General features: G+C 57.1%; 9 protein-coding genes across 9 annotated transcripts; 3 read left to right on the top strand and 6 right to left on the bottom strand.

The window, feature by feature from the left end:
* Positions 1-1,142: 1,142 nt before the first annotated feature.
* On the bottom strand, positions 1,143-4,726 carry MYCTH_2303514 (uncharacterized protein). Its single transcript, XM_003662595.1, has 5 exons — positions 3,385-4,726; positions 3,123-3,322; positions 2,907-3,066; positions 2,113-2,851; positions 1,143-2,048 (listed from the first exon to the last, which is right to left on the bottom strand). The coding sequence occupies exons 1-5, from the start codon at positions 4,168-4,170 to the stop codon at positions 1,252-1,254; spliced, it is 2,682 nt and encodes an 893-aa protein (XP_003662643.1). The 5' UTR covers positions 4,171-4,726; the 3' UTR covers positions 1,143-1,251.
* Positions 4,727-6,364: 1,638 nt separating this feature from the next.
* On the bottom strand, positions 6,365-8,509 carry MYCTH_2303522 (uncharacterized protein). Its single transcript, XM_003662596.1, has 4 exons — positions 7,942-8,509; positions 7,726-7,821; positions 7,020-7,667; positions 6,365-6,963 (listed from the first exon to the last, which is right to left on the bottom strand). Exons 1-4 carry the CDS (start codon positions 8,317-8,319, stop codon positions 6,583-6,585), a joined length of 1,503 nt encoding a protein of 500 aa, XP_003662644.1. The 5' UTR covers positions 8,320-8,509; the 3' UTR covers positions 6,365-6,582.
* Positions 8,510-10,562: 2,053 nt separating this feature from the next.
* On the top strand, positions 10,563-12,252 carry MYCTH_2303524 (uncharacterized protein). The gene is made up of 3 exons (XM_003662597.1): positions 10,563-10,695; positions 10,757-10,900; positions 10,954-12,252. Exons 1-3 carry the CDS (start codon positions 10,645-10,647, stop codon positions 12,073-12,075), a joined length of 1,317 nt encoding a protein of 438 aa, XP_003662645.1. The 5' UTR covers positions 10,563-10,644; the 3' UTR covers positions 12,076-12,252.
* A 176-nt stretch (positions 12,253-12,428) lies between these two features.
* On the bottom strand, positions 12,429-13,712 carry MYCTH_94336 (glycoside hydrolase family 5 protein; the record flags this gene model as incomplete). Its single annotated transcript, XM_003662598.1, has 1 exon — positions 12,429-13,712. The coding sequence occupies one exon, from the start codon at positions 13,710-13,712 to the stop codon at positions 12,429-12,431; it is 1,284 nt and encodes a 427-aa protein (XP_003662646.1).
* A 1,640-nt stretch (positions 13,713-15,352) lies between these two features.
* Positions 15,353-17,230, bottom strand: MYCTH_2303528 (uncharacterized protein). Its single transcript, XM_003662599.1, has 2 exons — positions 16,735-17,230; positions 15,353-16,656 (listed from the first exon to the last, which is right to left on the bottom strand). The coding sequence occupies exons 1-2, from the start codon at positions 16,972-16,974 to the stop codon at positions 15,595-15,597; spliced, it is 1,302 nt and encodes a 433-aa protein (XP_003662647.1). The 5' UTR covers positions 16,975-17,230; the 3' UTR covers positions 15,353-15,594.
* A 1,609-nt stretch (positions 17,231-18,839) lies between these two features.
* On the top strand, positions 18,840-20,431 carry MYCTH_2303529 (uncharacterized protein). Its single transcript, XM_003662600.1, has 3 exons — positions 18,840-19,165; positions 19,233-19,711; positions 19,782-20,431. The coding sequence occupies exons 1-3, from the start codon at positions 18,938-18,940 to the stop codon at positions 20,179-20,181; spliced, it is 1,107 nt and encodes a 368-aa protein (XP_003662648.1). The 5' UTR covers positions 18,840-18,937; the 3' UTR covers positions 20,182-20,431.
* Positions 20,432-20,936: 505 nt separating this feature from the next.
* Positions 20,937-22,988, top strand: MYCTH_2303532 (uncharacterized protein). The gene is made up of 2 exons (XM_003662601.1): positions 20,937-21,248; positions 21,352-22,988. Exons 1-2 carry the CDS (start codon positions 21,142-21,144, stop codon positions 22,718-22,720), a joined length of 1,476 nt encoding a protein of 491 aa, XP_003662649.1. The 5' UTR covers positions 20,937-21,141; the 3' UTR covers positions 22,721-22,988.
* MYCTH_2303534 (uncharacterized protein) lies at positions 22,922-24,552 on the bottom strand. The gene is made up of 3 exons (XM_003662602.1): positions 24,103-24,552; positions 23,345-24,021; positions 22,922-23,265 (listed from the first exon to the last, which is right to left on the bottom strand). The coding sequence occupies exons 1-3, from the start codon at positions 24,117-24,119 to the stop codon at positions 23,027-23,029; spliced, it is 933 nt and encodes a 310-aa protein (XP_003662650.1). The 5' UTR covers positions 24,120-24,552; the 3' UTR covers positions 22,922-23,026.
* An 850-nt stretch (positions 24,553-25,402) lies between these two features.
* Positions 25,403-27,763, bottom strand: MYCTH_2303536 (uncharacterized protein). The gene has a single exon (XM_003662603.1). The coding sequence runs from the start codon at positions 26,897-26,899 to the stop codon at positions 25,469-25,471; it is 1,431 nt and encodes a 476-aa protein (XP_003662651.1). The 5' UTR covers positions 26,900-27,763; the 3' UTR covers positions 25,403-25,468.
* Positions 27,764-27,995: the final 232 nt, after the last annotated feature.

Consider the following 27,995-nt stretch of genomic DNA (forward strand, 5'->3'; position numbering starts at 1 on the left):
CAGGGTCCCTGCCAACTGATCGAAGCTAAGATGCCAGCGGGCCAATCCAAAGTTCTTGGCATTAGCCCCATTCCCCGGGTTCGGCGCCAGGTACCCAAGTACCTACTTATCGAAGTAGTGTACGGATTAGTTACATACAGTATGTACGGAGAACGGATTACACTACACTCGGGTACTCAGTAATTGGCCGTACTGTACACCGTACACACAGATTTGGTATTAGGTTCCATACCTTATGGTTGCTGGCACTGATGTTCTCGAATGTTTTTGAGAGACCGACACTTTCTCCCTAGCGCACTCGCTGCACAGGCAGTTTAGCTCTACTGCAGATCGTTTTGAGACTGCTTGTTCTCATTCTCTCTCCTACAAGTGCTTGGTGCGTGTACTGTAGGAAGAGCTAGCTAGGGACAGGGCAAACCCGACCAACCATACTACGTTCAGACAACCACCGACTCGGCATATCCGAATATCCACCCGTGTTGCATCATCGGACTCGAGCAGCATCTGGGCGAGCCACCCAATCTTCCATTCTTCGGAATGAAAAGTGTGAAGCGAAAGGATATGGATGCCACAAACTGAGAACAACAAGTCAAATGCGTCTGCACTCCCCTATTCCTCCATGGTCCTCCCCAGCACCTGCTTGAACTCATCCCTCCTAATCCCAGCCCGGCGCGCGCAGAGACAGGCTCCTCTCTCGTTCGCGCGTACATCTACCCCGATGGTTCGAATGGAAGCGAAACTTGGACGTCAATCCCCCACCACTCCCGATGCTTGTCCGCGTTTGCGGGATACAGGCGTGGCGAGCAAACCGCTTCCTCCCTTGAATTTTTTGTGCCATCCGTTTCATGTCATGGCCGTCGCTGCTGGCCGTCGTCGTTCACTTGCTGCCGGGCGTCGAGACGGTCACACAACGCAGCTGCGGCTGTCGACCTGTATCCCTGCTTATGGTGATCATTCCATTGCCTCCGCTATCCATCTTCTCCTAGGTAGATTCCCTCGAGATCAAGACGGTGGGGATGGACCTGCATGTTAAATGATCCGAACGATGCAACGTAAAAATCTGGCACGCAGGCGGGTAGGCAAGTAAAGCAATCAAGAAGCGACTCTCGAACACCGGAAATGGCAATTGCAATGTCGCAGTCAGTGGGAATCCCATAACGTCATGCCCCGGCTTCCCACTCTCAAGTCCTCGCCTTAAGCAATATCCAAGTAACATAAAAAGTTTTGCCGCCCTGCTCGCCCGGAGCAATCTCAATGCCACGGGCTCTGACCGCTGCCCATGAACCCTTCCTCCAGCGTCCTCTCCTCCAGGTTCCGGATAAAGTCGCGGTTGCCACGACCCGTTTGCTGTGCTCGGCTTCCTCTCCTGGGCTGCCTATTTGAAGTTTGGTGGTCCATGCCGGCGAGTCCTTCTGGAGGCGGAGGGTAATAAGCAGGGCTTGGTTGAAGTCGAATGGGCTGGTTGGGATCCAGATGACTGGCGACCCTTTGAATCGAGGCGGGGATGCCGCTCTGCTGTTCCATTGTTGAGGCACGCTGCCTGGGTCGGTTCTGCTGGGCGTACATATTGGACTGGGTGTAGTTGGCTGGCGGCATTTGCACCCCCGTCTGTCCCATACCCATCTGGCCGTATCCGCCCTGCTGGCCGCTGTATGGTGGCGGCGCTCCGGGGTGCGTGTTTGTCGGGGTGTACATGTTGTTGCTTCCATAGAGTGGTTGTTGCTGTGCGTGGCCTTGTTGCTGGTATTGTACCGGACCCATCGACCCATAGGCCCCTTTGGCCGCCGTGCTTGCCTGGGCTTGAGCCTGAGCAGCCTGCGCCCTCTGCTTGCTCAGGGCTTCGGCCTGTAGCTGCTGTTGTGTGCCAGGAGCCGGCGACCGGTTCAAAGCGCTCGATTTGAGGTTCATGGGTGGCACGAACTGGCCTGTGAACTTTTGTTGAGTGATGAAAGGGTGCAATTTTGCCTGCTGCGGGGACCATCTCTCAAGCGGATTGATGGTCAACAAGCCCCTGACGAAATCGATAAAGGCGATGCGGTTATTCATCTCTGAACACAACGGGTGTCAGTGCGAATTCTCTCCTTCCCGACCAACATGAAAGGGACAACTCACCCCTCTCAATTTCCGACGGTTTCATGTTCTTCCGCGGCATCGGGTACGACTTGATGATTTCGGGTAGCGTGTTCGCCTGGAAGTACTTCTTGCTAGGCTGCTCTTTCACGCCGTGTTCGCGCGAGTACTGCTCCATGCTCTTCAGGTGGTAAGTCCGCCGGCCGAACTCGTCCTGCCTCTTCTCGAAAAACTCTCCGGCCTGCTTGCCCATCTCAATCATCCAATTTGGAGGGTTTCCGAGCATCTCGACGATCCTGGAGACCTGGTTGTACTCGGATGAACCCGGGAAGAGGGGCAGGCCGAGGAACAGCTCGACGACGATGCAACCCAGCGACCACATATCGATGGCTGAAGAGTACGGCAAGCCGAGAAGAACCTCAGGCGACCGGTAGAATCTAGACTGGATATATGTATAGACCGTCTGCCGTTCATCGCATGCGGACCCGAAATCGATGATCTTGATGATCGGGCTTTCGAGGTTCTTTAGGAGGATGTTCTCCGGCTTGAGATCGCAATGAATCAGCCTTGCCTTGTTCAGCAAGGCCAATCCATTGAGGAGCTGCTGAGCAAAGACGCGGACAAGGGTTGTGCTGAGACCCCGGAACTGGTTCTGCTTGATCAGCTCGTACAGATTCACGCTGAGCAGCTCAAACACCAAGCACAGATGCTGTCTGTGAATGAATGTATCCTTGAGCCGCAGCAGATGGTGGTCGTCGTTCTTATCTAATTTGGTGTTAAGCTGGGCCGTGTCAGCACCGACAGTCATCCAGAACGCAAGCACCGCGGGCGCGTACCAGATCAAGAACAGACACCTCCATCATACTCTGGTTGAAATATGCCGTGCGGTTCTTGATGACCTTGACGGCGACGACCTCCTGCGTCTTCATGTTTTGGCACTTCACGACTTGGCCGAAGGTACCCTGGCCAAGAACGTCCAGGATCAGATACCGGTTCCTAGGCGAGCAGTCAGCTCCCACGTCCCCCACATCAGGAGGGTTCAAACACCATACTTGTGTCCAGCTTCCTCCGAACCAAGGATGTCGTTGACGTATAGGATGTAATCGCTGTCTTCGTTATCGTAGCCATCGTTCTTCACTCCCTTGCTCGGCTTCGTCAGGACGCGGCGTGGATTGCGCGACGACTCGTACTTGAACGCGGGGTTACAGATCCGGTAAGTGGCGGGGAGTTGCACGGTAAGCGCTTGCAGGGGCTGTCATAGCTGTCAGTATCGTGTAGCGAGACACATCACGGGACGCCGGGGTAGTTGCTGACGCTGATGAAGCCGCCTTCGGGATTCGCTCGTCGGAACGGCGGTTGGTCGTTGACCTTGGGTTTCAGGTCGGTCGGCGCCCGGATGCGCCTGAACTCGGGCACCGGCCCCCTGTCATGCGTGGCCGACTGCGGCGGGGCTCGTTTGGGCGACTTTGGGTCCGCATATGAGCCATCCATGGGAGTCATGGCCGACGGCGAGTATGTTTCCTGGTTATTGGCGTATTGGTTGATGGGTGGTAGTTGAGGAGCTGCCTGGCGGCTGCCGTAGTACGGGCTCTGCTGCGGGGCATAGTCCGAGGAGCGGGTGGGCGATTGTCTCTGCGCGGGCTGCTGCGAAAACTGGCCGGAGCTGGCCGTCTTGGGGCCGTAAGGTGACGTTGGGGACATGACCTCCATGGGCGAGTATCGCTGTGCGGCAGCGGAGGGCTCTTGCTGAAGGTTGGCGGTGCGGCCGCTCGAGAGATGGTGTTGATGATGGGGCCGCATGGGGTACTTGGCGCTGGTGCTCAGGCTGCCGTAGGAATCGTGCGAGTCCTGCATCGGGACGTCGCCGTTACCGTCGCGCAGATGAGGGCTCGACATGGGCGATGCTGCTGACGATGTCGTCTGGTGCGGGTTTAGGCCGCCTTGGTAGTTATCGTACTTGAAGCCCGCCGGGGGTTGTTGCGCCGGGTTCTGGCCGCTGCTACCAAAGTCTCGGGGTGACATCTGATTGCCAGTGCTTCCATTGTATCGTCGCGGGCCGCCGGCGCCGGCAGGGTCGTTGTACGCCTGCCATTGCTCCATGGCTGCTGCTGGAAACAACGGAAGGACGACGCTCGCGGGTTGCGTGTTCTGATGGTTTGCGTTGGATGTGTCGCAAGCAAGGTCAAGGTAAACGAGTTTGGGGTCCTTGGGCTCCTCCCCGTCTGGTGGTGCGGAGGGAGGGGGACCCGCTCAGCCAGAAAGCGGGTCGGCCACGGCACACTGCGCAGTCAGCCAAGGTTTCGAGCAGGGGTAGAGAGGGCGCTTGGATGGACGCGTTTGGCAGGAGCTCTGAGCGCGGTCCGCACGCCGCTGAAAGGTCGACCGAAGGAAAAAAAAAAGAACAAAACAACGGAGAGCACAGTCTCCCGCTCTCGAGAAGAACAAGACCAGCTTTGGTCAAAATGTGCGAAATCGTCTGACGTGTGCAAGCAGGAAAATGAGATACACCAAAGCTGCAGGTTGATGATGATGATGATGATGGCAAGCGATACTGGGCCAAGGTCCCTCGCCCGATCGAACACCCCACACTTGCTCGCAAATCGATGCCACCAAGCACCGAGTCAACCCCCTGGTCCTAGTCGTTCAGGTAGCGCCAGACAGAACAGGCGCCGCTTTTTGGTCCTACTCGGCCCACATACACAATCAAGTCTTTGCCACTGGTCCAAGAAAAACACAAAGACACAAGGGCCCAGCGAGCGGCGATGGGGAAGACTCGTTTTGTTGGAGTTAGTTGTTTCTCCGTAGCTCGCTGCGATTCTAGAACTCTGAGCTCGGTGCAAAAGAAGCGGCTATTGCTTCCGGTTTTGAGCTCGGCGATCTCCCTAATGCCTTGCCATTTCCGACTCGAAGCTCAGATAGAGCACAACAGACGCAATTCAGAGCTTATGTGCGTCCGCACTACCCTCCTGATGGGACGACAGCTGGTCCGAAGCACCTCTGGGACGCTCATAAACGACCCGTCACCTTAAGTAATACTGCGTCCGGCCCTGTTCGTCTGTTGTAACTTTTTTCCGACTTCGCGACAGGCGAGCTCGTCCGGCTCAGACATTGCATTGCATGGTGTTTCCAGAAACTGCGTACATCACACGTTCGTATGTGAAGCTTTTTCTTTCCCTTCGCCCTATTTGCCATGATAATCCGCGAGAGAACGAGAGCCAATGGCAAAACATAAGGGAAGTAAAATACACCCCGTCCAATCACCGATGGCACTAGACGGGGTTTAGGCGTTTGATGCCCCGCGCCGGGCGGGCCAACGTAGGAACGCGGCTGCTGGGTGGTGGTGGTGGTGGTGGATGGTTTTTCGTCTATTGGCTACCCTCTAAGCGGGTCTTAGACGTGCCTTCGAGGTTGGTGAGATGGCGCACGAATTGCTGCCCAATAATCCGCAACATCGTCCATACTCCAGTACTCCGTACGGATTACTTGAATGAGGTTTGCATGTATGTACTGTACCTGGTAGGTATGTATGACATACATGAGGTACCTACAAACTTCGTGTTTTTGGCGCCCAAGGCCCATATGAGCACAAAGCGTGGACATAGTTGTCAAACAGTAAATGGCAATAGCCAACACGCTTCAATTCTTTCTGCCCAAAACACCGATTTTATCCATAATAATTGAATCAATCTTCTTTCCCCCACCCCCCCCCCCCTCTTCTTCAGAAACACCTCGTTAACCCGAATGTTTAATATTCACGCCTCCCCGTCCCGGCGAGGATGCATGCCTGGCTTTGGAAATTTGGCCAAATTGTTCCCATCCTAAACCCAATACTCCTTGTGAGCTTAACTGACCTCGGCGGCGTTTGTTTGGCTGACGTTTGCAGAAAAAAAAAGGGTTTTCGACTCCGTCCGTATCATCAAAACTAAGAAATAAGAAATAAGAGAGCATCACCTGTTGCGCCAGAGCAAGCAGACGCTGCCAGAGTCGCGGGACACCAGAAATCTTGGCCTCGTTCCATCCAAAGAGAAGACGACCGGCCAGGCAGAAAGTGTTTGCCATGATTGGATAAGGTGCCATCCACCGCCACCTAAGAGAAATTGAGGCAGAACACAGCGCGTAGAGTTCACTTCAAGACTTGTGGAAGTTTCAGCAACAGATGAGAGAGGCGAAGAAGAAGTAACTGATCAGATCATGCCCAAGGGGGAATCACTGCAGACATGAAGAGGAAACGGAGACGACGATAACGACGACGACGATGAGTAACGCAATCAGCAAGAGAGAAACGTAATACACCTCAATGGAAGAAGCAAAGACGCTCAATTTCCCGACCAGATTCCCGAAAATCAACTCGAATGACCGCCAGAAAGGTTTCTCAGATCATGAAAAGACGTCCCGTCGTTGGAAGAAATTGTAACGCTCCAGCATCAGTGCAGGCCTGGGTGGGAGAGCCGATGTAAGGTCGAGAACGGTCTGCAGGTGGCACAATCAGCGACGGCCTTGCTGTCTGGATTTCTAACCCTGATAGCCAGAAAAGCCATTGTTAAAGCTCTGGCCCGGCGGAGGCTGGTTCCACTGCGCACCAGACTGCTGACCACGGCCGTAGCCGCCGGCGCTCGGGGGACCGCTGTAACCCATGGGCTGGGCGCCGTATGCAGCCGGCGACTGAGCCTGAGGTCCAGCGTAGCCTGGCTGTTGGCCTGGGCCGTAAGAACCTGTGCAAACATTAGCCACCGAGCCCGGAGCAAGCGCTTCACGGGAGCACCTACCACCACCATACTGGTTGAAGTAGGTCGAGGGAGTGCCGGGATAACCAGGGGTCTGCGCGCTCTGGGGACTGTATGGCTGGTGGGGGTCAAACTGCTGATGATGGTTCGGTGTCTTGTCCTTGCCCCACTACAGTTGGTTAGCTTTCAAGGTTTCCACTAGAGATGGAGTTGCTCGTCACGTACGCTGCACTTGAGGGGGCGGCCATTGACGTTGTACCCATTGAGCTGGCAAATAGCCATGGCGGCGTTCTCGTGGGTATCCATCTTGATAAAGGCGAAACCGCGGTCGGCCTGGAAACGGGACTCGACGACGAAACCAAAGTTCTGGAACAGCGGAACGATGTCGGTTTGGGTGGTATAGGGGGTCAAATTGCCAACGTAGCAGGTGGTCTGCCAAGCCGGCGTCTGGTTGACGACCATGTCATAACTGTGAACGCCGTGGGTAGGGAAGTGGTGGTGACCATAGGGGGTGGTCGGGGTCATGCCCATCTGTTGCATAGCCTGCTGCTGTGCTATCGACGGCTGACCCTTCTGGTTGGCCCAGTTGCAGCGGATGGCACGGGAGCCGAGCCACTCGCCATCCATGGAACTCAGGGCCTTCTCGGCATCCGCGCGTTCGCGGAAAGCGACGAAGCCGTAGCCACGGGAGCGGCCAGTCTTCATGTCCCACATGACACGAGCTTCGGAGATGGAGCCGAAGGCGGAGAAGGCCTGGAAAAGAACCTCGTCGTTCACCTCGTTGGAGAGATCGCCGACAAAAATATGGAAATGGTTCGAGGTATCCTCCTTGTTGCTGTTGTTGGACTGGTAAGCCCAGTTGACGCGAATCTCCTGTGGGGTGCCTATTAGCATGGCCAATGCGTATTCGATTCTGCCGCAAGATGCATACCGATTGATGAACACGACGGCCGTTCAAGGTTTGCATGGCACGCTCGGCGGCACCGGGGTCATCGTATTCAACGAAACCGTAGTTGTAGCCCTTGGCCTAAAACCACCCAGACCGGTCAGCAGGCAAGTCGACGACAAGGGGAACGAGTAAAAGATAATGAGACACTAATCGATGGAAAGAGACATCAGGAGCGGGATTGGTACGGTTGTGACTTACGTTCTTGTCCGGAATGATCTTGACACTCTGGACATGGCCGGTGGTCTCGAAGATTTGACGCAGGACATCCTCAGTGACTCTCGGGTCCAAGCCACCAACGTACAGCGCACGCTTGTTGGGTTCCGGGGCAGCGCGGCGACCGAAGGGAGCACCACTGCCGGGAGACATGATGCCGCTCTTGTCGCCGCCACCTCCCATCGGCGAAGTGATTGCGGTCGGGATCGGGTTCGTGTTCTGCGGAATATGCAGAGGCGGGGGGGGAATGTGCGACGGGTTGGAGCCCGAGTTCTGGCCGTTCTCGTAACCAGGCGCGCCCGCGTTGGGCTGCGGCGGCGGCGGAAGCTGACCAGAGGTCGTGGGGGGACCGTTATCAGCCATCTTTGGGAGTAGTTGTGTTGAGAGTTGCTGGAGGAAAGAGGAGGATGTTCGCGGCGAATGGGAGAGATGTGCCCAAGGGTAGTTCTTGGCAACGTAAAACCCCACTGAGGAGACGGTTGCTGCAGACAGGCGCTCCGGGACGTGCTAGCGCGAAGGGACCTCAGCGACCTCGACCTTCTTTTTCTAGCGAAAAAGGAAGCAGGAAGCAGGATGTGCCAGTTCTGAGTACCTTCCGCAAAGCCGATCCACGAGCAGTGATGCCCTGTTGCTGCGAATGGAAAAAAGCAGGAGCAAAGAACGGCTGGCGCTTGCGAATCTCGCTGTTTTTCAACCGGTCGCTTCTTCTAAAAAATCGCAGCTGAAGGACAGCTGCCTGCCGACCTAAGCGTCTGATAGGGACTGCAGACCCGCAGCTGCACTGTGTATGGCGCCTACTAGCGGAGCACAGCGTCGCCCGGTTCCAGAGAGAGGACCGGACAGTAAAACCAGGACTGAAGTTGGCGTGCGACTGAAAAGCACAGAATGTAGACGCTCAAACCCGAACTGTGTTTGGAACCGTGAGGAGACAGCGACGAATAAGACAAGGCTGGATTGACAACCGACAATGACAATGGTTAAGGAGATGAGCAGGAGAGAACCACAAAAGAAGAGGGAAAAGACCCGGCCGTTAAAAGAAAGGAGGAGAGCCTCCGAAATCAAAACAGCACCGGCCGACCCAGAAAGATGCGCGACAAAACTCCTTGGTGGTTGAAGGAGATCGAGGGAAAGGGTGTAAGAGGGAGAACACCACAGGCATTGCTCAGAGGAGGGGGAATTTTGACCGTGCCATTGGCCTGGGATTGAGCATCACTAGCTGGCGCCCGAGCACCCTGAAAGAAAGGACGAACGGTCCTCATGGTGGTCATAGCGGCAGCCCCTCACCAGCATTTCACATGGATCCCATCTGCGCCATACTGTGTAGCGCCATGCCCTGTCCCTTGATTCAGGGTGGAGGGGACCTGCCCGCCTTCCCACTTTCCCTATCAATGTGTTTTTTAGCACGGCAGCACAAGTACTGGAGTGCGAACCCTAAGTATGTCAAGTACTAGTAGTCCGCTTGGAAGACGGCAGCAAGTGGGTAGTATGTAGCTCAAGTACAGCACCTTAGGTAGCACTAACTTTCAAATCACCTTGAACATTAACTATGTCTTTACGAAGTACAGACTACAGAAAGTTAGCTCCGTGTGGCAACGCAGTAGGATCTACCCCTAAGTCTTTTTTTTTTTTTTTTTTTTTTTTTTTGCGTGCTTCTTGTAGTTTTTGCAAGTACTAACCCGGGATTCCACCGAGAAGAGTTACGTCCTTGTGTGATTGCAGGCATAACCTGAAGGCACTTCAGTAATTGATGTGGGGGACGGTCAGCATCAAGGGCGGCCTGGTCCCTTTAACGACGCCCACTGTCGACCCCACCTCACCCGACATTGTAGCTACCCAGATATGTACTCCATTCTGTAGCAAGAAGGTACGCGATAAATGTACGGATTACATCCGTACATCGCAACCGGGAGTCAGCGCAAGTAGGTCAGGTAGGTACTCAGCCTTATACTACATTAGTATCGTAAGTTGTTCCGTTACTGGTTGTTCTCCCCTTTAAACCCTCAGTGGCCCAGAGTACTAGAAAAGTGAGTGACAGGAACACTGCGGTCAGTGAAAAAAAAAGGTTTTCAAATATCTGTTGAAGAATAACATCACTCCCTGACCACTGTAGTATCTCGGTATGTTGATGCGACCGATGAGAGGATGCGGAACGGCGGGGTCGCCCGTTTGTTGGTCGATCTGGAGCTGCCTCGCTTATACTACCGTGTAAAGACACTAGCCTGGGCTGAACCCACTTACATCAGCCAAGTATTGTGTGTTGATTGGCTGAGAAGCTTGAACGGAACCAGCAACCAGGGGTCGACTGGTGAAGTCCACAGTTAGTATAGCCCATCTTTCTTGACTTGCATCAGCAGCCTCACGTTAGCCAAATCCATCGAACTCTCCACATCGCGGAACGCCGCAGCAACGCAAACCAACATCAGCTCAGAAACCTGCTCACCGCCCTAGTGCAGTGCAGCCGGAACCCCTTGCTAGCGACCCGTTTAGCGAGCGGGACGAGCTCAGATCCCCATTGTTACCCTAACGTTTGTTGCCCCGAACCGGCGCCGACAACTCGGTTACCGAACGGCTTCATCCGTTCAATCGTCCGCGTTTGGTCGGTAGCATCTCAACTCCCTGGCTCCGGGTCGTCAGCAGCCGTTTGCAAGGGGCCCAATTCCTGCACTTTTCCCCCAGAAGCTTTTCAAGATGTCGGTTCGACGACAAATTGATAGGCTGCCCAACGTCGTCAACGACGTGGTGAGTAAAGACGTTGCCGGACCTCAGCGATTCGTATCCGCTGACTGTATCGGTCGGACAGCTAGTCACCACAGCCAAGGCCTTCAAGGCTGCTAGGCGAGATGGCAAGGCGAACCCCGCTGCCGCGGCGGCGGCGATAGAGTCGCGCATTCCAGATGCGGTCGAGAGGTTCAATGCCATCCTGGACGATGTGGAGAGTGACATTGTAAGCATCCTACTCGGTGAGCGATGGTCAACACTCCCGCTAACCCCGCGAAGCTGCTGGCCAAAGCAGTGCTCGAGCGAGACCTCAAGGTTGTTAGGGCGAAACGCCAACAGCCACCACCAGGGCAGAAGGCCGTGGCTCCCCCAGCGCCAATGGCTGTTGACCTGGAGTCTCCGAAGATGGCGGCAAAGGAACCTGTCACAGGTTTGCCAGGGCCGCCTCCATCTGGGACTCCGACAAGCGGAGGCCAGGCCAACAAGCCGGTCGCCCCGTTTCCAAACATGGGCTTTGAGAGCACGACACCCGAAGCGGCGGGTGTCCCCAGCCCAAAGGCTGTCCCTCAACCGAACATTTCTAAAAATTTGGTTCGACCCGGCGGCACCGCACTCGCTGCTGCCGCGGCTGCCAGACCGGCTAGCGCTCCACCGAAGAAGGACGTCAAAGTGTCGCCACCTCAGACGAACCGGCCAGGCGGCGTAGCGACGGCCCCTCAGACTCCTCTTAATCCCTCAGCACAACAGGTTAAACCGTCGTCCACGCCTGTTGGGCCGAACAGACAAACCCCCAATTTGACTCCAGGCAACGCTGGAGGCGTGGCTGCCCCGGTGTCAGCTGCCCCAGTGTCAGCTGCCCCAGCGCTAACTGCCCCAGCATCGACTGCCCCGGCGTCAAGTGCTCCGGCGCCAACTACTCCGGTGCCAACTGCCCCGGCGCCAACTGCCTCGGCGGCCGGAAACGGCAGTCTGTTCACGGACATGACTTTTTCGGTAGCACCTCCCTTGAATGACTCGCAACCCCAAAAACCAGCCCCGCAACCGCAAAGGAGGGAATCACAGCAGCAATCGGCCCCACCACGGACGGATGATGCTAACGCTGGAGCCGAGAGTGTTCCCGCACCGAAGGCGGAGCAGTCCACAGGAGCCCCCGCGGATGTGGCCAGCACAGACGCTGGGGTTCGGGACGCCAAGAACGCGGAAGACAACAGCATGGCCAACATCGATGACAGTATCGACGGGCTCTTTGACCTGGGTCCTGGTGGAATGGACAGCATGGATATGGAATACGACCTTAGCAATGGAGACAACAGCAACTTTAACGACATGTATTTCGGCACGGGAGATAACAGTGGCGGTAGCGGCGAATTCGATGATGCCTTCTTCAATCTCAACGGGTAATCTAAGGAGACGGACAATTTGGGGCAGCGGAGTTCCGGAACATGTAGGGAAAGTTTTTTTTTTTTTTTTTTTTTTCACTTAGATACCAAGGCTGGCGTCGAGGCGATTGAATTCCGACATTTGTTCGGCGTATTTCGGTCGAAGTTGGCAGTGGCTTCTCTTCCATACCTCTCTCTCTCTCTCTCTCTCTCTCTCTACCCAAGAGATTCAGGCCTACTGATGGTTCCCCGGGGTCATATATGCCCCCAGTCGCCAGTCGCGGGTTATCCATGATCGCTCTCTCGGGATGAGAGCAGTATACAGAAGACCAAATCGCACACACCGGCCACTTACAATCTCACACCTTGGGCACCTCACGGCTCCTGTGTCATGTTCCACATGTTACCTAATTTGGCAGGAAACGCCGGGTTTCTCCAGCCGGTCCAGTTGTGGTTCATCAAACCCCAGGTCTCGTCATAGTCCACCTGGCCGTCCCGCACGTAGTAGCTTCCCTGGACGGCCCAGACGGCCCAGTCGGCGTCGTTGTTCTCCATGTACGACACGAGGCAGCGGAGGTAGCGGTCGTCCTCGTCGCTCAGGCCGTCCTTGTCGCCGCCCTCCATGCCGACGCCGAACTCGCTGAGGATGAGCGGCCCCGTGTAGGGGCGGTCCTGCTCCAGCACGAAGCCGGAGAGGGCGCCGTATTCGGCCCGGACGACGTCGCAGCTGCCGAACACGTCCGGGAAGGTGACGGTGAAGCTGTAGGCGTGCATCTCCCAGACGTGCTTGCCGGCCCAGGCGCTCGTGTCGAGCATGCCGCCGCCGCCGGGGAGGCGGAGGTGCGACAGGTCGGTCGAGCTCTGCACGCCGCCCACGACGACGAGCACGTCCGGGTTGGCGGCGTGCACGACGGCGCCGGCGCGGCCGACGAAGGCGTACCAGTCCGGGCGGGCCGGGTCGACGTCCTGCAGGAGAGGGAACTCGCGCAGCTCGTTGCGCAGCGACATGGCCACCACCCCGGGGTGGCCGCGCGCCCAGGCGGCCATGGCCTCGAGCCCGGCCAGCCAGGCGCGCGTGTCGAAGAAGCGGCTGTTCCAGGGGTTGTACCCGGCCGCCTCGTCCCACCAGCCGTTGCCGTCGGTCAGGCTGCAGCACCACGACGCCCGCGAGACGTGGTTGTCCAGGACGGTCAGCACGCCGCGCGCGTAGAGCCGGTCGACGGCGGCCGCCAGCACGTCGCGCGTCGTCGTCTCCCCGGGCGTGATCCACGGGTTGTTGGCCGCCACGCGCCCGAAGAGGGCCGCCATCTCGGCCGCCGAGACCCCGGTCGCCGAGGCCGCGTTGGTGGTGAAGGAGGTCGACACGGGCAGGGACGGGTCGAGCGCGTGGTCGATGCTGTAGGTGAGCCGGACGCAGTTGAAGCCCTGGGCGGCGATCCAGTCGGCGATGGCGTCCATCGGCCGGTGCTGGAGCCCCTCGGGGATGTTGGTCTCCATGTGCGCGGCCCAGTTGACGCAGCGGAGCTTGACCCGCTTGTTGTTGGCGTCCAGGATCCAGCGGCCGGACGAGTGTAAGGGCAGGGCCGGGAGAGTGGCGGCCGTGACGAGGGGAGCGAGCACGCCGAGGGCGGCGACGAGGCGGCGCAGGAGGACCATCATGGTGGCGAACCCAACGGAGGCTGACGGGGGTTGTGTACGGCACCCAAGCTTCACTGAACTGGGCTAATCAGACCTCGGCTTCACGACACCACGGCGTGGTACTGCGAGGATCGACATCCAAACCAAGTCAAGTCAATGAAGCAAAGGCTCATGAGGCCTTACAGATCAGGGCGAGGGGAACAGGGAGGACGGACACGAGTGAAGGGGGGGGGGGAGGGGGGGGGCCTCGCTCTCTTTTTGACCTTCAGATCCCTAGATTTTAAAAAAAAAAAAAAAAAAAAAAAAAAAAAAAAAAAACCCGGATGTGCTCAATCCTGGACAGGAAACCCGGTTGCTGCATCTCACATCTCAGCTCGGACTCGGGGGTCCACGCGCTGAGATGCGACGCCATGACCTAACGTTAACCTTCGCGGACGGGGTACATACATACGTCAAGTTCCCACCCAAGCCTCCCTGCCGGAGGAGGGGTCTCTTTTGGGACAGGCCTCATGACAATGAGTGGTGAGTGGGAGGCAGTCAAATTGCCGTGGTTGGCCCGCGCAGCCAATCCCGCGGGGCCAAAAAGTCCCGGTGCCGTACTGAACGCATTATAGGTACGTCCGTATATTATAAGATCCCCTGGTGTCCATTCACCCAACAGCCGCGCAGAGAAGATTGTCGTGTCATTGAAGAGCCAAACGGGGATGAATCCGTAACTGGGTGGGAAAAGGGGGAAAGGGGGGGGAGGATTTCTTCGAGTAACCTTCCTCCTTTGCCGGGCAAGACCGAGACCAGATTCCTAGAAGGGCTGCGGGACCGAATAAACGTTTCATTTTCTACAGGTCACGGAGGTGAGTACCTACCTTATTATATGCATACATACATACATGCCTACCTAAGTAGTAGACTGACTTGTGATGGTGCCGCGCCGTGATTGGAAGTGGTCAAAGTTGGGGTCAAGCGGGGGCGGGCCAGGCGAATGACAACGGGCGCGGGACCCCGTCACGGTACTCCGTAGTCTGCTTGGGGAAATACGGGCTGCGGATCCCTCCCCTGCCGGTCCAGGCAACATCATCCGTGTGTGGAAAGTCGAGAGCACCAAGTGCATCAAATCTTCCGCTGAGATCGGCGCACTGTGCATAGCTTTGGGGTGCTTTAGGTCTACTACTCAATAACTAGCGTCGCTTGTGCCAACTACCAACACCATCTCTCGCCACTCGTATTTCAGGATCATCGACGACACGGACCTTCTCCACAAATCCTGGTTATGGACGCACATGAACAAGCGCCCGTGACTGCCATGCTCAAACCACCTCCTCCTGCTAGTTTCTCCGCCTCCTAGGTTGAACTGATGGCCATACCGAGCCCTCGTGGCTCTGAACCATCGTCCGGACGCTTGTGCCAGCCTCTTGTGTACCATGGCCCAACGCCCAGCTGAGGTGCCGTGCCATGCCCCTCGCGGCGTGGTAGTGCGACACAAGAACTCGACCTAGGATTGCCATAGTCCGTCGTACAGGGTATGTATGATAGCGCGACAACTCAAAGTTGGAGACCTCGAACATTTGATTATGCAATTATGTCCGTCTGCCAAAGAGTTTGCTTCGGCGAGAATAAAATGTAATAATTACAGGGGTTATTCATCATATACTCGTCGTCAGTCGTTAAGAGATTGGACTTGAAGAAAAGCCGGGCTACGCCAGAAAGATCGCCGGCGAACTTGGTTGCCCGGAGAAAGCCTCTCAAGGTCGACATTGCCTCCAAAGGGACTGATATGAATATCACATGGGGTATTTGAGAAATGAAGAAAGGGCGGACGTGGAATCGCCGAAGAAGTCAAAGGGGAAAAAAAAGAAAAGAAAAGAAAGAATAAATAAAAGGAAGAGAAAATTGGGTATATAATAAATCAAGCCGGATGAGGGCGAGCCTCAGGCGGGGCAGCGGTTGAGGTTGCGGTTGCGGTCACGGTCGCGGTCGCTATTGGATGGGAATTCCCTGCCTTGGCCTCGAGCTCCCGGCGCTTCGCAAGCAGACTCTTGAACGCGCCCAGGCATTGCACCAGGGCCTCCTCGTCATGGGTGCAGAACCGGTAGCTCTTCTCGTCCGTGATGATCTGCATGCAGTGCTTCTTGGTACGGCTCAACGGGTCCGTCTCGACCACGTTGACGATCGACGACATGTAGAGCAGGAACAGGACGGACGACTCGGCCTCGTCTTTGTAGAGGATCAAGTTCCGCGGCCGCAGGACGCCCCACGACTTCTTCCATTGCCGGACTCCGCCCTTGCTGCGGAGGAACCACATCCAGCCCTGCCAGATGACGCGGTCCGGGTCGGCCTCTGGTTGCGTTCCGCTCAGTCGGCCGGTATTGAAGGCCCCCAAACTCTGCCTGGACGGCCCGAGAGAGGTCGATGGTTGCCGAGCCGCTAAGCTCTCAAACGAAGCGCCGGGGACCCGGTGCATGTCGGAATCGGAAAAGTCGGAGTGGCTTGCCAGCTCGGCGTTCGAGAGGCCTGACGAGTCTAGGTGCGACGGCCGTCGGGCATACGGCTTGTCGAGGCCGCGGGCCGGAGGGTCGGCGCTCTCGGGAGAGCTGGAGAGGAAACGCTCCGGCGACGCCAGCGCACGGTTCGATCCGGCGTTGTCAACCTCGGCGGCGGGGAAATACGAAGACTGCCGGGCACCCGGGCTGGCCAGGAACAGTTCCTCCTCTTCCTCCTCTATCCTGGCTTCCTGTCGGATCAAGTCAACCCACTCGTCGGCGTCCTTGGCCGTCGGCGCCTGGAAGTGGAAGTTCTTGGATGGCGAAAACAGGCCGAATACGTTGGGCCGCTTGTTCTTGGGATCCTTCAACAGCGTCACGGCGGTCAGATCGGAGAGGTAGATCTTGCGCCGGAGCTTCTCCTCCTTGTCCGACTTGTAGACGGAGAGCGCGTTCGGCCGCAGAACTAGGTAGATGGTGCGCCATGCCTGCATCTCGTCGTCAGAAGGAGCATTCTTCTAACTGCGTGCGCGGCACGGGCGAGCCCCCGGATGGATGTCCCTTACCTTCGTTTTTTGCGTGCGCTTCTGTACATAGCCGCTCTTGAGAACGCGGTCGAACTCGAAGCTGCCGTTTTGGTTCACCGGCGAGTACGTGTCGACGGCCAAACGGCCTCGGTTTCTCGCCTCGGGGGGGTTCGTTTGCGGCGGGACGGGGATCGCCCGGGAGGTCTGCTCATCGGCCGGCGGTGGGTCGCGGGCGGCCGTCAAGGTCGCCGGCTGTGTTTGTGCTTGCGTTTGCGCCATGGCGATGCACCCATGTAAAACAACAAGCAGAAGGAAGACGAGCGATGTAATGGCAAAAGAGTTGATCGCGGTGATGATGTAAGGAGACGAGTTGTCGCAACGTTAGGAAGTGGTGGAAGAAGGAAGCGTGATGAAACGAGGGACACCTTCGATGCAGAGGCAAGGCGAGCACTGCCGGGCGTGAAAACGAGGGGCCGCCAACAGGCGTCGCGGCACAGAAATAGCAGCGATACCGATTACTCTGGCTCTCCTGGATATGCTGCACAATAGCCAAAGCGGTCGAGGCAGCGACTGAAAAAGAATATCTCCCTCTGTGTGATGGCGAAGGCGTGTGCTCGACTTGGGATAGAGAGAGAGAGAGAGACCGTGTCGCGTGTGCTGTTCCCCCTTTAGAACAAGCCAGCGTTGGCGGCAAGCCTGACAGAATAAAAAGGTCACTAAAGCTTGTGGCGCCAACTGCGGTGCTCCTAGATTGGTGGAACTTGGAGATCGTCAGGCTGTCAGCAGCAGGTGCTAGCGCCGTGACCAGAGAGGCACGCGCGCGACGTCTACGAGCATGGAGCGACTTCGTAATATCGACCTTTGGCTGCTGCAGGAGGGCGCGTGGCGTCTAAAGACGGTTGGGCGGATGACGGGGGCGGAAATCGCTTTACCGGGACGAGTCCGGATGGTTTCGGTAGGGCGCGACGAGACTATCCATTGGGTGGCAGTCAAGACGACACAAGACAAGTCTCCGGGTAAGGGGGTTGCTGCTGGGTGTTGTGGTGTGTGTGGCCGAGGTTTTGGGGTGGTGAGAAGGCCGTCCCTGTTTCAAGTGCTGAGGGTCGAGGCCCAGACGCCGCTTGGCTTCTCCCCACTGCTGCCTTTCTTTGTCATTCGCCCCCCTGGGAAAGCCAGATCCAGGGTTTATAGTGTAGTGGGGCAAAGAGGGCTTGGCGTTGACGGGTAAAATTGGGGAATCAAGTGCCTTTTCTCTGCCTTTGCTGGGACCTTGCTTCTTCCCGTGATTCGATGGAGTCCCCAACTCTCTGTCGATTCGAATATACACGCGGCTAACAAAACTTCTGAAATCCGTATCGAGAAGAGGAACGGACTTCGAATTTATAATCAGGCCTCATCAAGTCGAAAGTTCTCTCTTGAACGCCGCAAGAGACAAAGTGTTTCAACAATTGCTTCCTGCTGTTGGTATCTCGGTAATCTGCTCGTACTGCGCCATGTTGCGGAGGGCCCCACTCCTTTTCATGACTTCATCTCGGAGGTGCAACTTCTTCATTCCCCACGAGCTCCATTCGACCCGTTTGCTCCGGCCAGTTGCGGATAGAAGGAACTCGTCCGAAGCGCGAAGCCACCGATGCACGAGCTTGACCAGAAGCGCGGGGTAGGTAGGTGGAGAGCAAACAGGTCCCTGGATCCGTTATGGGCTCGGGAGAGCTCTCTCTTGGTCGCACCTATTTCTCGCTTTGAAGGAAATCTTCAAAAGTGGAGATTGGGCGTGCAAACTAGTGTATGTAGGGATTGCAACGTACATCCGCAAGAGGCGAACTCGGCGAGGAGTCAGAGCTCCGAAAGAGGGGATGGCCAGATGCCGATCATTGGCCCATTGTTGAAGCATCACCAGCTTTGCGGAACTTATAGTAGACCCACTCTCGTCGACCAGCACTCTCAAGCCTGGTGTACGGTGTTGTTGCAGCGAAGAGGATAGAAGGCGTGGATGATTCTCAAAAAGGCACATCCCGACATCAAGGATGTGAAGGACGTTTGATATAAAAAGCGGTTTCTCGCAACCAGCAAGCCAGACGAGCCATCTCGTCCACGACGGCTCGGCTCTTCACCAACCACATTCACTGCTCACGTCCCTGGCATTTCTTCTCTCACCTTTGGAAAGCTCAAAGACCGAGCCGATTGGTGGTGATTCTTCCCTTCCGACGGCCAAAAATAGATCTGATCCACCAAGGACATCGCCATGGCCGACTCCAACGCTGCGAGGCTGTCAGAGGAGGTCCTCCAGGAGCTCAGCAACACCGAGTATGCGTGTTCCAACCTGCAACCCCTCTCCGGTGGCACCGCCAACTTCATATTCAAGGGCACTCTCATCCAGCCTCTCGCGAACGGCACGAAAGAGGTGGCCGTAAAGCACGGCGAGGGCTACGTCGCCTCGGTCCCGGGCTTTCGGATCCCCACTACCCGCTGCGTACGCTCCCCGCCAGGGGTTTCGTCTCAGTCGTTATGACCCTTATGGATCGCTGACGTGCGTGTAGCGAGCCGAGGTAGAATGCCTGAAATCCATCGGTGGGCTCGCACTCACCAAGGGGCCATATGCTGTCCGAGCGCCCAAACTCTACTACTTCAACCCGGATACCAACACGCAAATTCAAGAGTATCTCCCCGGGGCGTTGAGCCTGAAGGACTATGCTCTCAGGCACTTCTCGTCCCCAGACCCGTCGAGGAAGCCACTCTGCTTGGAACTGGGACGGAGCCTGGGCGCGTGGCTGCGCGAGTTCCACGCCTGGGCGTCCCTCCCGGAGCAGGCCGAGTTGAGAGAGGAGCTGAAGTCGAACGAGCCGATGCAGAAGATCAAGCACATGGCCAACTACCAAACCCTGGTCGGCACCGTCTCCAACTTCCCGTCGATCCTTGGCGAGGCACAGGAGACTTTCGAGAAGATCAAGGACGCAACGGCAAAAGAACTCGATAGGCCAGATCTGCAGATCATCCATGGGGATTTCTGGACGGGAAAGTGAGCATTCTCGCGGCCTTCTCTGGCGTCCTATCAGGGAAGACTGGGCAAGTAACTGACGTGTGGACAGCGCTCTTCTGCCGGACCGGCCCCTGGAGAATGGCGACCAGCTGCCAGTCTTCATTGTGGACTGGGAAATGTGCCAGTTCGGACTTCCGCCGCTCGACCTTGGCCAGATGATTGCCGAACTCTACGAGCTCTCGCTCTTTAAGAACATGGACGAGGGTAAATGGCTGATTGAAGGATTCACGGCTGGATACGGCTGCGTTGACGATGACTTCGCCTTGCGCACTGCGCTCCATGTCGGCACCCACCTCGTCGCCTGGGGCTCGCGCGTTGCCGGCTGGGGTTCCGAGGCGCAGGTGCAGCATGTAGTCGGCCTGGGGAAGGACATCATCCTCCGTGCCTGGGACAAGGACCGTGTCTGGTTTGAGGGCGGCGACCTGGCTTGTTTGTTCACCAAGCACTGATCTGCGCCATCAACCATGGCACGGCCGGGAGTGGTGCTTGGAGAGCGAGAGCGCCCAGGTCCACGCGACGCTAGAGAATCACTAATCGGAATTACCACACACCCCAGTAACTATGTACACTGGGAAGTTCAAAAGACGGTCCCGAGACGCCGGAAGTATGGTCTCGGTCACTCGATCGAAAGAGAAAGGCATCGGCTCGTTCATACTTCCGAGATAATCACCAGGAGCGTTCGCCACAGTCCACTGCCTGTCTCATCCGACCAGTTACCCTTGGTGCAGTAATGCTCCAGTGATGATGACGATATCTCGCTGGCCTCCACAAAACAGACTACGCCAGCGCCCAAGCCGATTGATGGCGCCCATTCCCATGACCTCTAGGCTAATGTTCTACCTTACTCTGGTACCCTAAACGTGTTCTGGCCAAGTCTCTAAGCAGAATCTTCAGTTCAATACGGTTACCATGGGGGATAGATTGGGAGAGGGCTGGTGAGAGTTAGGACTCAGAGCCACGGGATACAGAAGGGGGACGCATCGTCCGACGAGGTTGGCGCAGCATACATAGTAGGAAAATGTTCATAGATGGGATACGGTGTAAAACGTTGGATTACACGGTCAGAAACACTTGGAAGGTCATTTACCGGCATCCATCTGTTAACATCTCGTAGGTACCGGCTTCGTCTTGCGACTTTGCCTCTCTCCAAGTCTGAACCCTAACCCTTCTTTATCCACTTGGGAGCAAAGCCGTACTTGGGAATTCGTTCATCTATCAAAACTGTGAGTCAGGAGTTTAATCTCTGATGCTCATGTTTCTGCATCTCAACGGGCTACTGTTCACAATCGGGCCCAGGAAGGCATCCAACTGGCAATCCGTTCTTTGAGATCACTTGGCCAAAGCTTCAGTGAGGCAGCACGAGCGCACAACCAAAAAAAAAGTTCAATACTCATCGCCGTTGATCGTTGATGGCCGGGTCAAACTCAACCGCGGGGTCCCTCACTCTCACGCGGCCCTGCGTGAAATGTCGCGCCCAGGAGGCGACGCTGGATAGCAGGTCTCAGCCTGTCTGCAGGTAAGGAGGCCATCAGATTTCAATTTTTTATTCTTATTTTTTATTTTCAGGCACAACCCGTTCTCTAGACACTTGCTGACAACGAAATTGATTCGTCATTAAGAGACTGCTTCACAAAGTTCATTTCTGCCAAGTGCATCAAGCAGATCGGCATCCTGGGCAAGGAGACCCGCCCGCCGCCATCGGCGACCAACGGCCCGCCCACGGGCACCCGGCGCTACCTCCTGGGCCTCTCCCTCGGCGTCTCCTCCACCGTCCTCCTGCACCTCCTCAACGAGAACGTCGAGTTCCAGCTGGCCCGCGGTCGCAGCGCCCCCTTCGAGCTCACCGTCGTCCACATTGACGACGACACCTCTCTCGACCACGACGGCCACGGCCACGGCCATCCCTCCTCGCGCAGCACGAGTCCCGAAACCGTCCTTGCCCGCTACCGCGCCCGCTACCCGCGCTTCTCGTTCCACTCCATTCCGCTCTCCTCGGCCATCCCAAAAAACCACCACCACCCTGAATCACCTACCGGCCCAGAGCACCCGGCAGACGCTAATGATGGAGGAGAAGGAAACAAAGGCGGAAAATGCGGAGCGAACGCAGAGGAAGCACCACCACCACCATCACCACCACCACCGCCGCCATCAGCAACCTCCGCAGCAACCTCCGCCATCGCCGCCGCCATTGCCGCCGCCGCCGCAGCAAGTAGCACGACGACGGCGGCCTCCCGCAGCGACGTGACGCGGCTCCTGACGCGGCGGGCGCTCCTGGCGCAGGCCCGCGCGCGCGGCTGCCAGGCGCTGCTGCTGGGCCACAGCACGACGGCGCTGGCGGAGCTGACGCTGGCCGAGGCGGCCAAGGGGCGGGGGTTCGCGGTGCCCTGGCTGGTCGGGGACGGCCCGGCGGCGGGGGCGGCGGCGGGCCCCGGAACCGGGAGCGAGAACGGGAGCGAGAACGGGAGCGAGAACAACGGGAGAGGGGAGGTGCTGCTGGTCTGCCACCCCCTGCGCGACGCCCTCCGCAAGGAGCTGGTCATCTACGCCGGCCTGGTCGACCCGCCACTTACGGATCTGCTCGGCGGCAGCAGCAGCAGCAGTGGGAGCAGTGCTGAGGGGAGCAGCAGCGAGAACGGGGGCCCGTCGGCAGCAGCAGCATCATCATCACCATCACCATCAGGAGCAGCATCAGCGGTGGTGTCACACAGGGACCTGAGCATCGAGGAGGTGATGAGGAGATACTTCGCCGAGGTGGAGGAGAGCTATCCGTCCGTGGTCGCCAACGTCGCCCGGACGACGGGCAAGCTGGTACGCGCCGGGGAGGATGCGGTCGGCGGGCAGTGGTGCGGGCTGTGCGGGATGCCGCTCGACGAGGATGGGGACGAGCGGTGGAGGGGAGAGTTGGGGATTCGGGAGAGGACAGGCTCGGTGCCCGAGCTGTTGGGAGAGCGGTTGTGCTATGGATGTCAGAGATCTACCGGAGGGTGAAGGTTGTCGGATAGATGGGCAAGGAGAAGAACAAGAAAAGAAAATAAATGCATCAATCTCAAGGCTGCGGTCAAAGGCAGCCTCGGCTTTGATTTGATTGGGAGCGTCGAGACGATTCTCCCGGTCCCGATTTCCGCAATCACCTGTAGCGGGACGCGCGCGCGCGCGCGAGGTTCTAACATTCCCTCCCAACGCGCGATCTGGTATCAAACGCGGAAAAGAAGGTTCTCCGAATGCCAGATCTACCCAACGCCATATTGAAAACAAAACGCCAGTTCCCCAACCAACCCCCCCCTCCCCTCCCCTTCACACTGTCTTCAGCGCGGTACTCGGCAAAATCCGGTTCTCGAGCTTCCTGATCAGCTTGTTGGTTTGCTCCGCCAGGGTCAACGTCAAGATGGTGTGGGGCAAGATCCTGGCAAGGTGTGGCAGGAACCCCTTGTAGATAGCAAAGATACCCTCGGTTCGGATGGTCTTTGCTAAGCAATCGAAGACGCCGGCGTAGAGATTGCCGTTTTGGTTGTACATACGGGACATGATGGTGTCTATGCCAATCTTGTTAGCTTCTTCTCCTCCGAGCATGCTCGAGAGAAGGGGGGCCGGTCGGTCTCGTGTGGAACTTACCCGGCGGGTGCATGACGACGCAGACCACGAAGCCGCTGACCGTACTGCTGGTCAGGTGCAGGGGGGCGCCCTCCTCCATCCCCAGGTGCCTCATCAACCGGCGCTTGGCGAAGAAGTATGTGGGCAGCTGCACCGAGCTGCCGAAACCGGTCCGGATCATGGCCGCGCCCACGCCGCGGTACAGGCCGCGCACCCCCTCGGTCCGGTAGATCTGGGTCATGCCGTCCAGCGCGTTCCGGTACCGGTGCTGCGTGCCGACCGGCAGGAAGGGCGAGAAGCTCTGCAGCCGCGTCTTGACCAGGAAGAAGGGGCTGCCGGCGGCGGCGCCCATGACGCCCGACGCGGCGCCGCAGAACATGTTGATGCCCAGGCTCTGTGTCTTGCCGTCCTTGAAGATGAGGGTCGACAGGGCGTTGCGCATGGGCTCGTAGAAGCCGAGCCGGCAGCCGTTGAGCAGGATCTGGTAGATGTACGCGCACCCGATACCGCGGTAGATGCCGCGCAGGCCCTCGTTCCTGACAATGACGGAGACGCCGTGGATGGGGCCCCGATAGTGGTGCGGCTGGTGGCCCTTGTCCTGGAGCTCGCCCTGCAGCTGCATGCGGATCTTGACCGTCTCGAACGGGTGCGTCGCCGTCACGGCTCCGCAGGCGGCGATGCCGCCCGCTATGAAGGCGCTGGAAGGGGAGGAACGGCCATGTCAGAGCTCGCGCCTTGGAGGAGTTTGGGGATCCATGGATGCGCGCGGCGGCACCTACCCAGCCGTTGTCGACATTATCCTTGTTTGGCTTTTTGTTTGGCTTTTCCGGACTCGGGCTCGCGGGTCTGCCGGAATCGGCCCTGGCTGACGAATCGAACTTTGGGCGTCCTCTAGGGAAGGAGGAGGATTCGGAGGATCGACTATCTAATTCTGAGGGACATGCGAAATCAAAAAGAAAAGAAAATGACAAAATTTCAATCAAACAGACAGGAAAAGAACGTTACTAACCGAGTGTGTGAGATGCTGAGTGTACACGGCAAGGCCGCTTATATCCGCCCTGCCTCGCCTGTATCGCACCGCAGATCAGTTTCCGGGGCCTTGCAGCCCCCAGAAAAGTGGACTCTCCGCCAAGTCAAGACCCTCCCCAAAAAAAAAAAAATTCGACACTACGGCCCTCGCACCCGCGCCATGGCTACACTACACTAGTAGGCACCCGAATAAGAATGGCTCGGGATGCATTTCCGAGTCGCGGAGCGACGAGAAGGCGAAGCTTCTGCACAGGCCAGGCCTCCGGACATCGGGGCTTGGCGTGCCCCTCCAAAAGCCGGGTTACGCAGTGTCTGATTACTAGTTCCGTATACTAGTACTGGACTTCCCCCCCAGCGGTTTACTTCACCGCCTGGCAGAATCGGCCACTGTTCCGGAACTTCAAGATGCGATTGATGTTTCACCCTTCCTTGTTTATCATGATTGAACTCTTGCAGCTTCTTGCCGCTGTACAGTCCCGGGAAACGCTGCCCGAAGCGCAACTTGTCTAAGCATCCCGCAAGAGTGAGCGTGGAGTTGGGGGTTACCGAGCGCAGGATCAGTGGTCCCCGAGGAAGTGTTGCGAGAGCTGCCCTCTCCGGCCGCGTCCTCTCTCGCGACGGTTTCCTTGAACTGAGCACGATGTAGAAGCGCAAGGAAACTGCTGAACCCCTCATTGCTAGCCGCCTCCACCCTCTTCCGTGCCCGCAACATATCGCAATGGCTTGGTCACGCGCTGTCAGTACGAGAGGGTTCATCTTTCGAAGGGCACGTACTTCTACGTATCCTTACCTCTCAGTTTACGACGACGCAGCGAGACCTATTGTAGTTTCAGAAAGGAGAAGAAAGTGTGGGTGGAGTGGATTGGATGCTGCAAATTCAAAGGACAACGTGCTGGGAAAACAGGCCATTTTCTCTGCCGGTCACGGCCTCCCGCAGCCGTCGAGCCGAACCACGACGGCAGGGACGGCACGGAGCGAAGTGGGGAGAGATTAGTTCTGCCCTCAAATCCTCACGTCAACGAGCTTGTGACAGCAAGAGTCTGTCCCAGTTATCTTCACCGATCTGTGTGCAGAGGGCGGGGTTCGATGTCGAGTCGCTGTCGCGTTGACGAGTTCCTAGATGATGGTGACGGTCCTCACCGGCAGTTGAAACTCGGTTTTCAATATTTCCTCTGCGCGCGGCCTCTTGCGTTCACGCCGATCCTTCCACACCGCTTGTCTCCGGCGATAAAAGTAAACCCTCAGGAACCCGATCCGGACAAAGGTATCGTCTTGCCCTGCGGCCGCTTTGAGGGCAAGCCCTTTGGTCTGGACCACGCGATGGAGCTTTGGGGGCCTTGAAGAGTGTATGTAGTCCTTACGGTAGCAGTTGCCGACGATGGGCAAGTACAAGACGTCCTCGGGGCTTGCCGCTTGGCCCGGTTGCCATTCATCCCTTATGAAGCGCACGTGTAACCGACCCTGCTTTCCTTTATGCTCACTGTCTTCAACGTCGACACAGCCGTGGAGCATTAAGGTCATGCCTCTGATGACGATGGATCCAGATCGAAGATGGCCGTATGGGTTGCTACTAGCCAGCTCATACGAGACATTCAGGACCTGGCAAACAATATGGGTGTAGTCATACGAGCTAACCCATCTCTCACGAACATCGGGTGGGTCGGTGTAGACGTTATCGTGGTAGACCGGACCAACCACCGAAGGCCAAGCCCAGGATGGTGCGACATACCTTGCCTGTCGACGAGAGGCGACGTTTGTGCCTCCATAGTTATGAGCCCCAGGGTGGTGGAGCTGGCCTCCCCTCCTCCACAGCAGCGAGCGTGGTAGCTCGGATTTCCAGTGACCTGCGATGTAGCAGTCGTTATGCCTCCATGAAGCGGAGACTGCTTTCGCAATACCCGCCAACGCCGGCAGACTATCCGAGGGGTAGGTCATGCCACGACGTGACAAAGTCTCAATAAAATACCACCAGACGGTGCCGTGTATTCTCCAGCTAGTGCGCAATAGATCATGGAATTGAGGCCGTTCGGTGAGCACTTCCTGGATTTGACACTCGCACCCCTCGGTTCTCCGGCAATCCCACAAGAGCTCGCCCGTGACGAAATGGACGATGCGCCGTGACAAAAGGTATTCTTGAAAGGTCCAGGCCCGGAGGTGCAACGGCTCGTAGACCCAAGGTGGCGCATTGGTGATTGAATGTACCTTTTCTGCGCTAGTATATCTGCCATGGACGAAAATTCTGCGGCCATAGACGTAGTTTGGCTCGTCCTCATCGCCGGCAGGCGAGGAGGGGCAGCAATACTTGACCGCGGCAGGAACCCTACGCCTGCTCACGGGCTGGAACAGCCCATCCTCGCCGGACGGCGCAGCGTCGGCAGAGAAAGTCAGCGTGGCATTACCGTACACGTCGGCCATGCACTCGGCCTCTCGATTCCAGTCGGCCTTGTCGTCCTGGATGATGCACAGAGAGTCGATCCAGAGGTACGGGATCCCAAGCGCCCTGGACAAATGGATGGCGTCCGAAAATGTCGTGGGCAGGTCCCGCATTGGAATCGCCTGCTTCCGCTGTGATAAATTCGCTCTGGTCGTTTTGGCAGTAAGGGATCCCGGCAGACCCCAACAATGGCTGAGTGCAGCGTACCGACCCGTCTCTCCCGGCTGCGTCTCGTGGAGGCGTGGATCCTCGTTGGCGGCCCCGACTGCGATCACGCGGGTGGGCAGGGTTAACTCCAAGTCGAGACCACACTCTCGGTGATTGGCCTCGCAGTTCTCCAGCCACGATTCTATCAGCGGAGATGCATCTGCGACCGAGAACGATGGGGATAGCGACCGTGCGACCCTAACAGCTGGCCAGATGACTCGGTCTCTATCTGCTGGCGGCGTGAGCCGGTAGAGCTCGAATACATCAAAGGGATATCTGCCGATCTCTCTTGCATCTATCACAAGCTTGCTATGTGACGTCTCAAGTTCCACTTTTCGACCATTGTCAAGGTTCGGTATGTTTTGCTCAAGTAGATCGAGGATAACCGCGCAGGCAGGGCAAGAGGGAGATGTCATTCGCAGCTCGGCAACAAAAAAGCTGCGGTCATGTGTCGACCGAGGATAGTCTTCGGGGGGTACGGGCTCCCAGTCATCTTCAGTTGCTTCGTCTGTGTCGTATCCGTTGTCGAGATCGTCCACAGGCCAGCGCCAGGGTTTGAGATCTCGACAGAGCCAGCAGCTATAATTCCCATCGAAGCCTCGGAGCCTGAGCACAGCGTCAACGCTCCGTCTGTACCTGCCTCTTATTTTACCTAACAACGGTTTAAATTTCCGGAGTGTGTCCATCCCAGCTATTCAGGTTTACAAATTTCAGAAGCTTGTGGATGGCCATCAACCTTAACGCCGCACTTGACTCGCACAGTGCCTGATGTATCTGGTGTAGACTTGTTTGTTAGCCCATGAAACTCAAACACAGGGGGTAGCGGCTCACTTGAAAGAGCTAAGGCAGTGCGCATCAGGCCGGCAACTGCAAACTAGCAAAGCTAGATAAGGAAAATGAAATTGAAAAGGAAAAGGAAACATCTGGAGAGCTACAAAATACGACGATGGACGAGATTTTGAAGGCAGAAGAAATATTGGCCATTTTGGCGTTCAAACCGAC

This window comes from Thermothelomyces thermophilus, chromosome 3 (assembly GCF_000226095.1).
Source record: "Thermothelomyces thermophilus ATCC 42464 chromosome 3, complete sequence".
Taxonomy (NCBI): Eukaryota; Fungi; Ascomycota; class Sordariomycetes; order Sordariales; family Chaetomiaceae; genus Thermothelomyces; species Thermothelomyces thermophilus.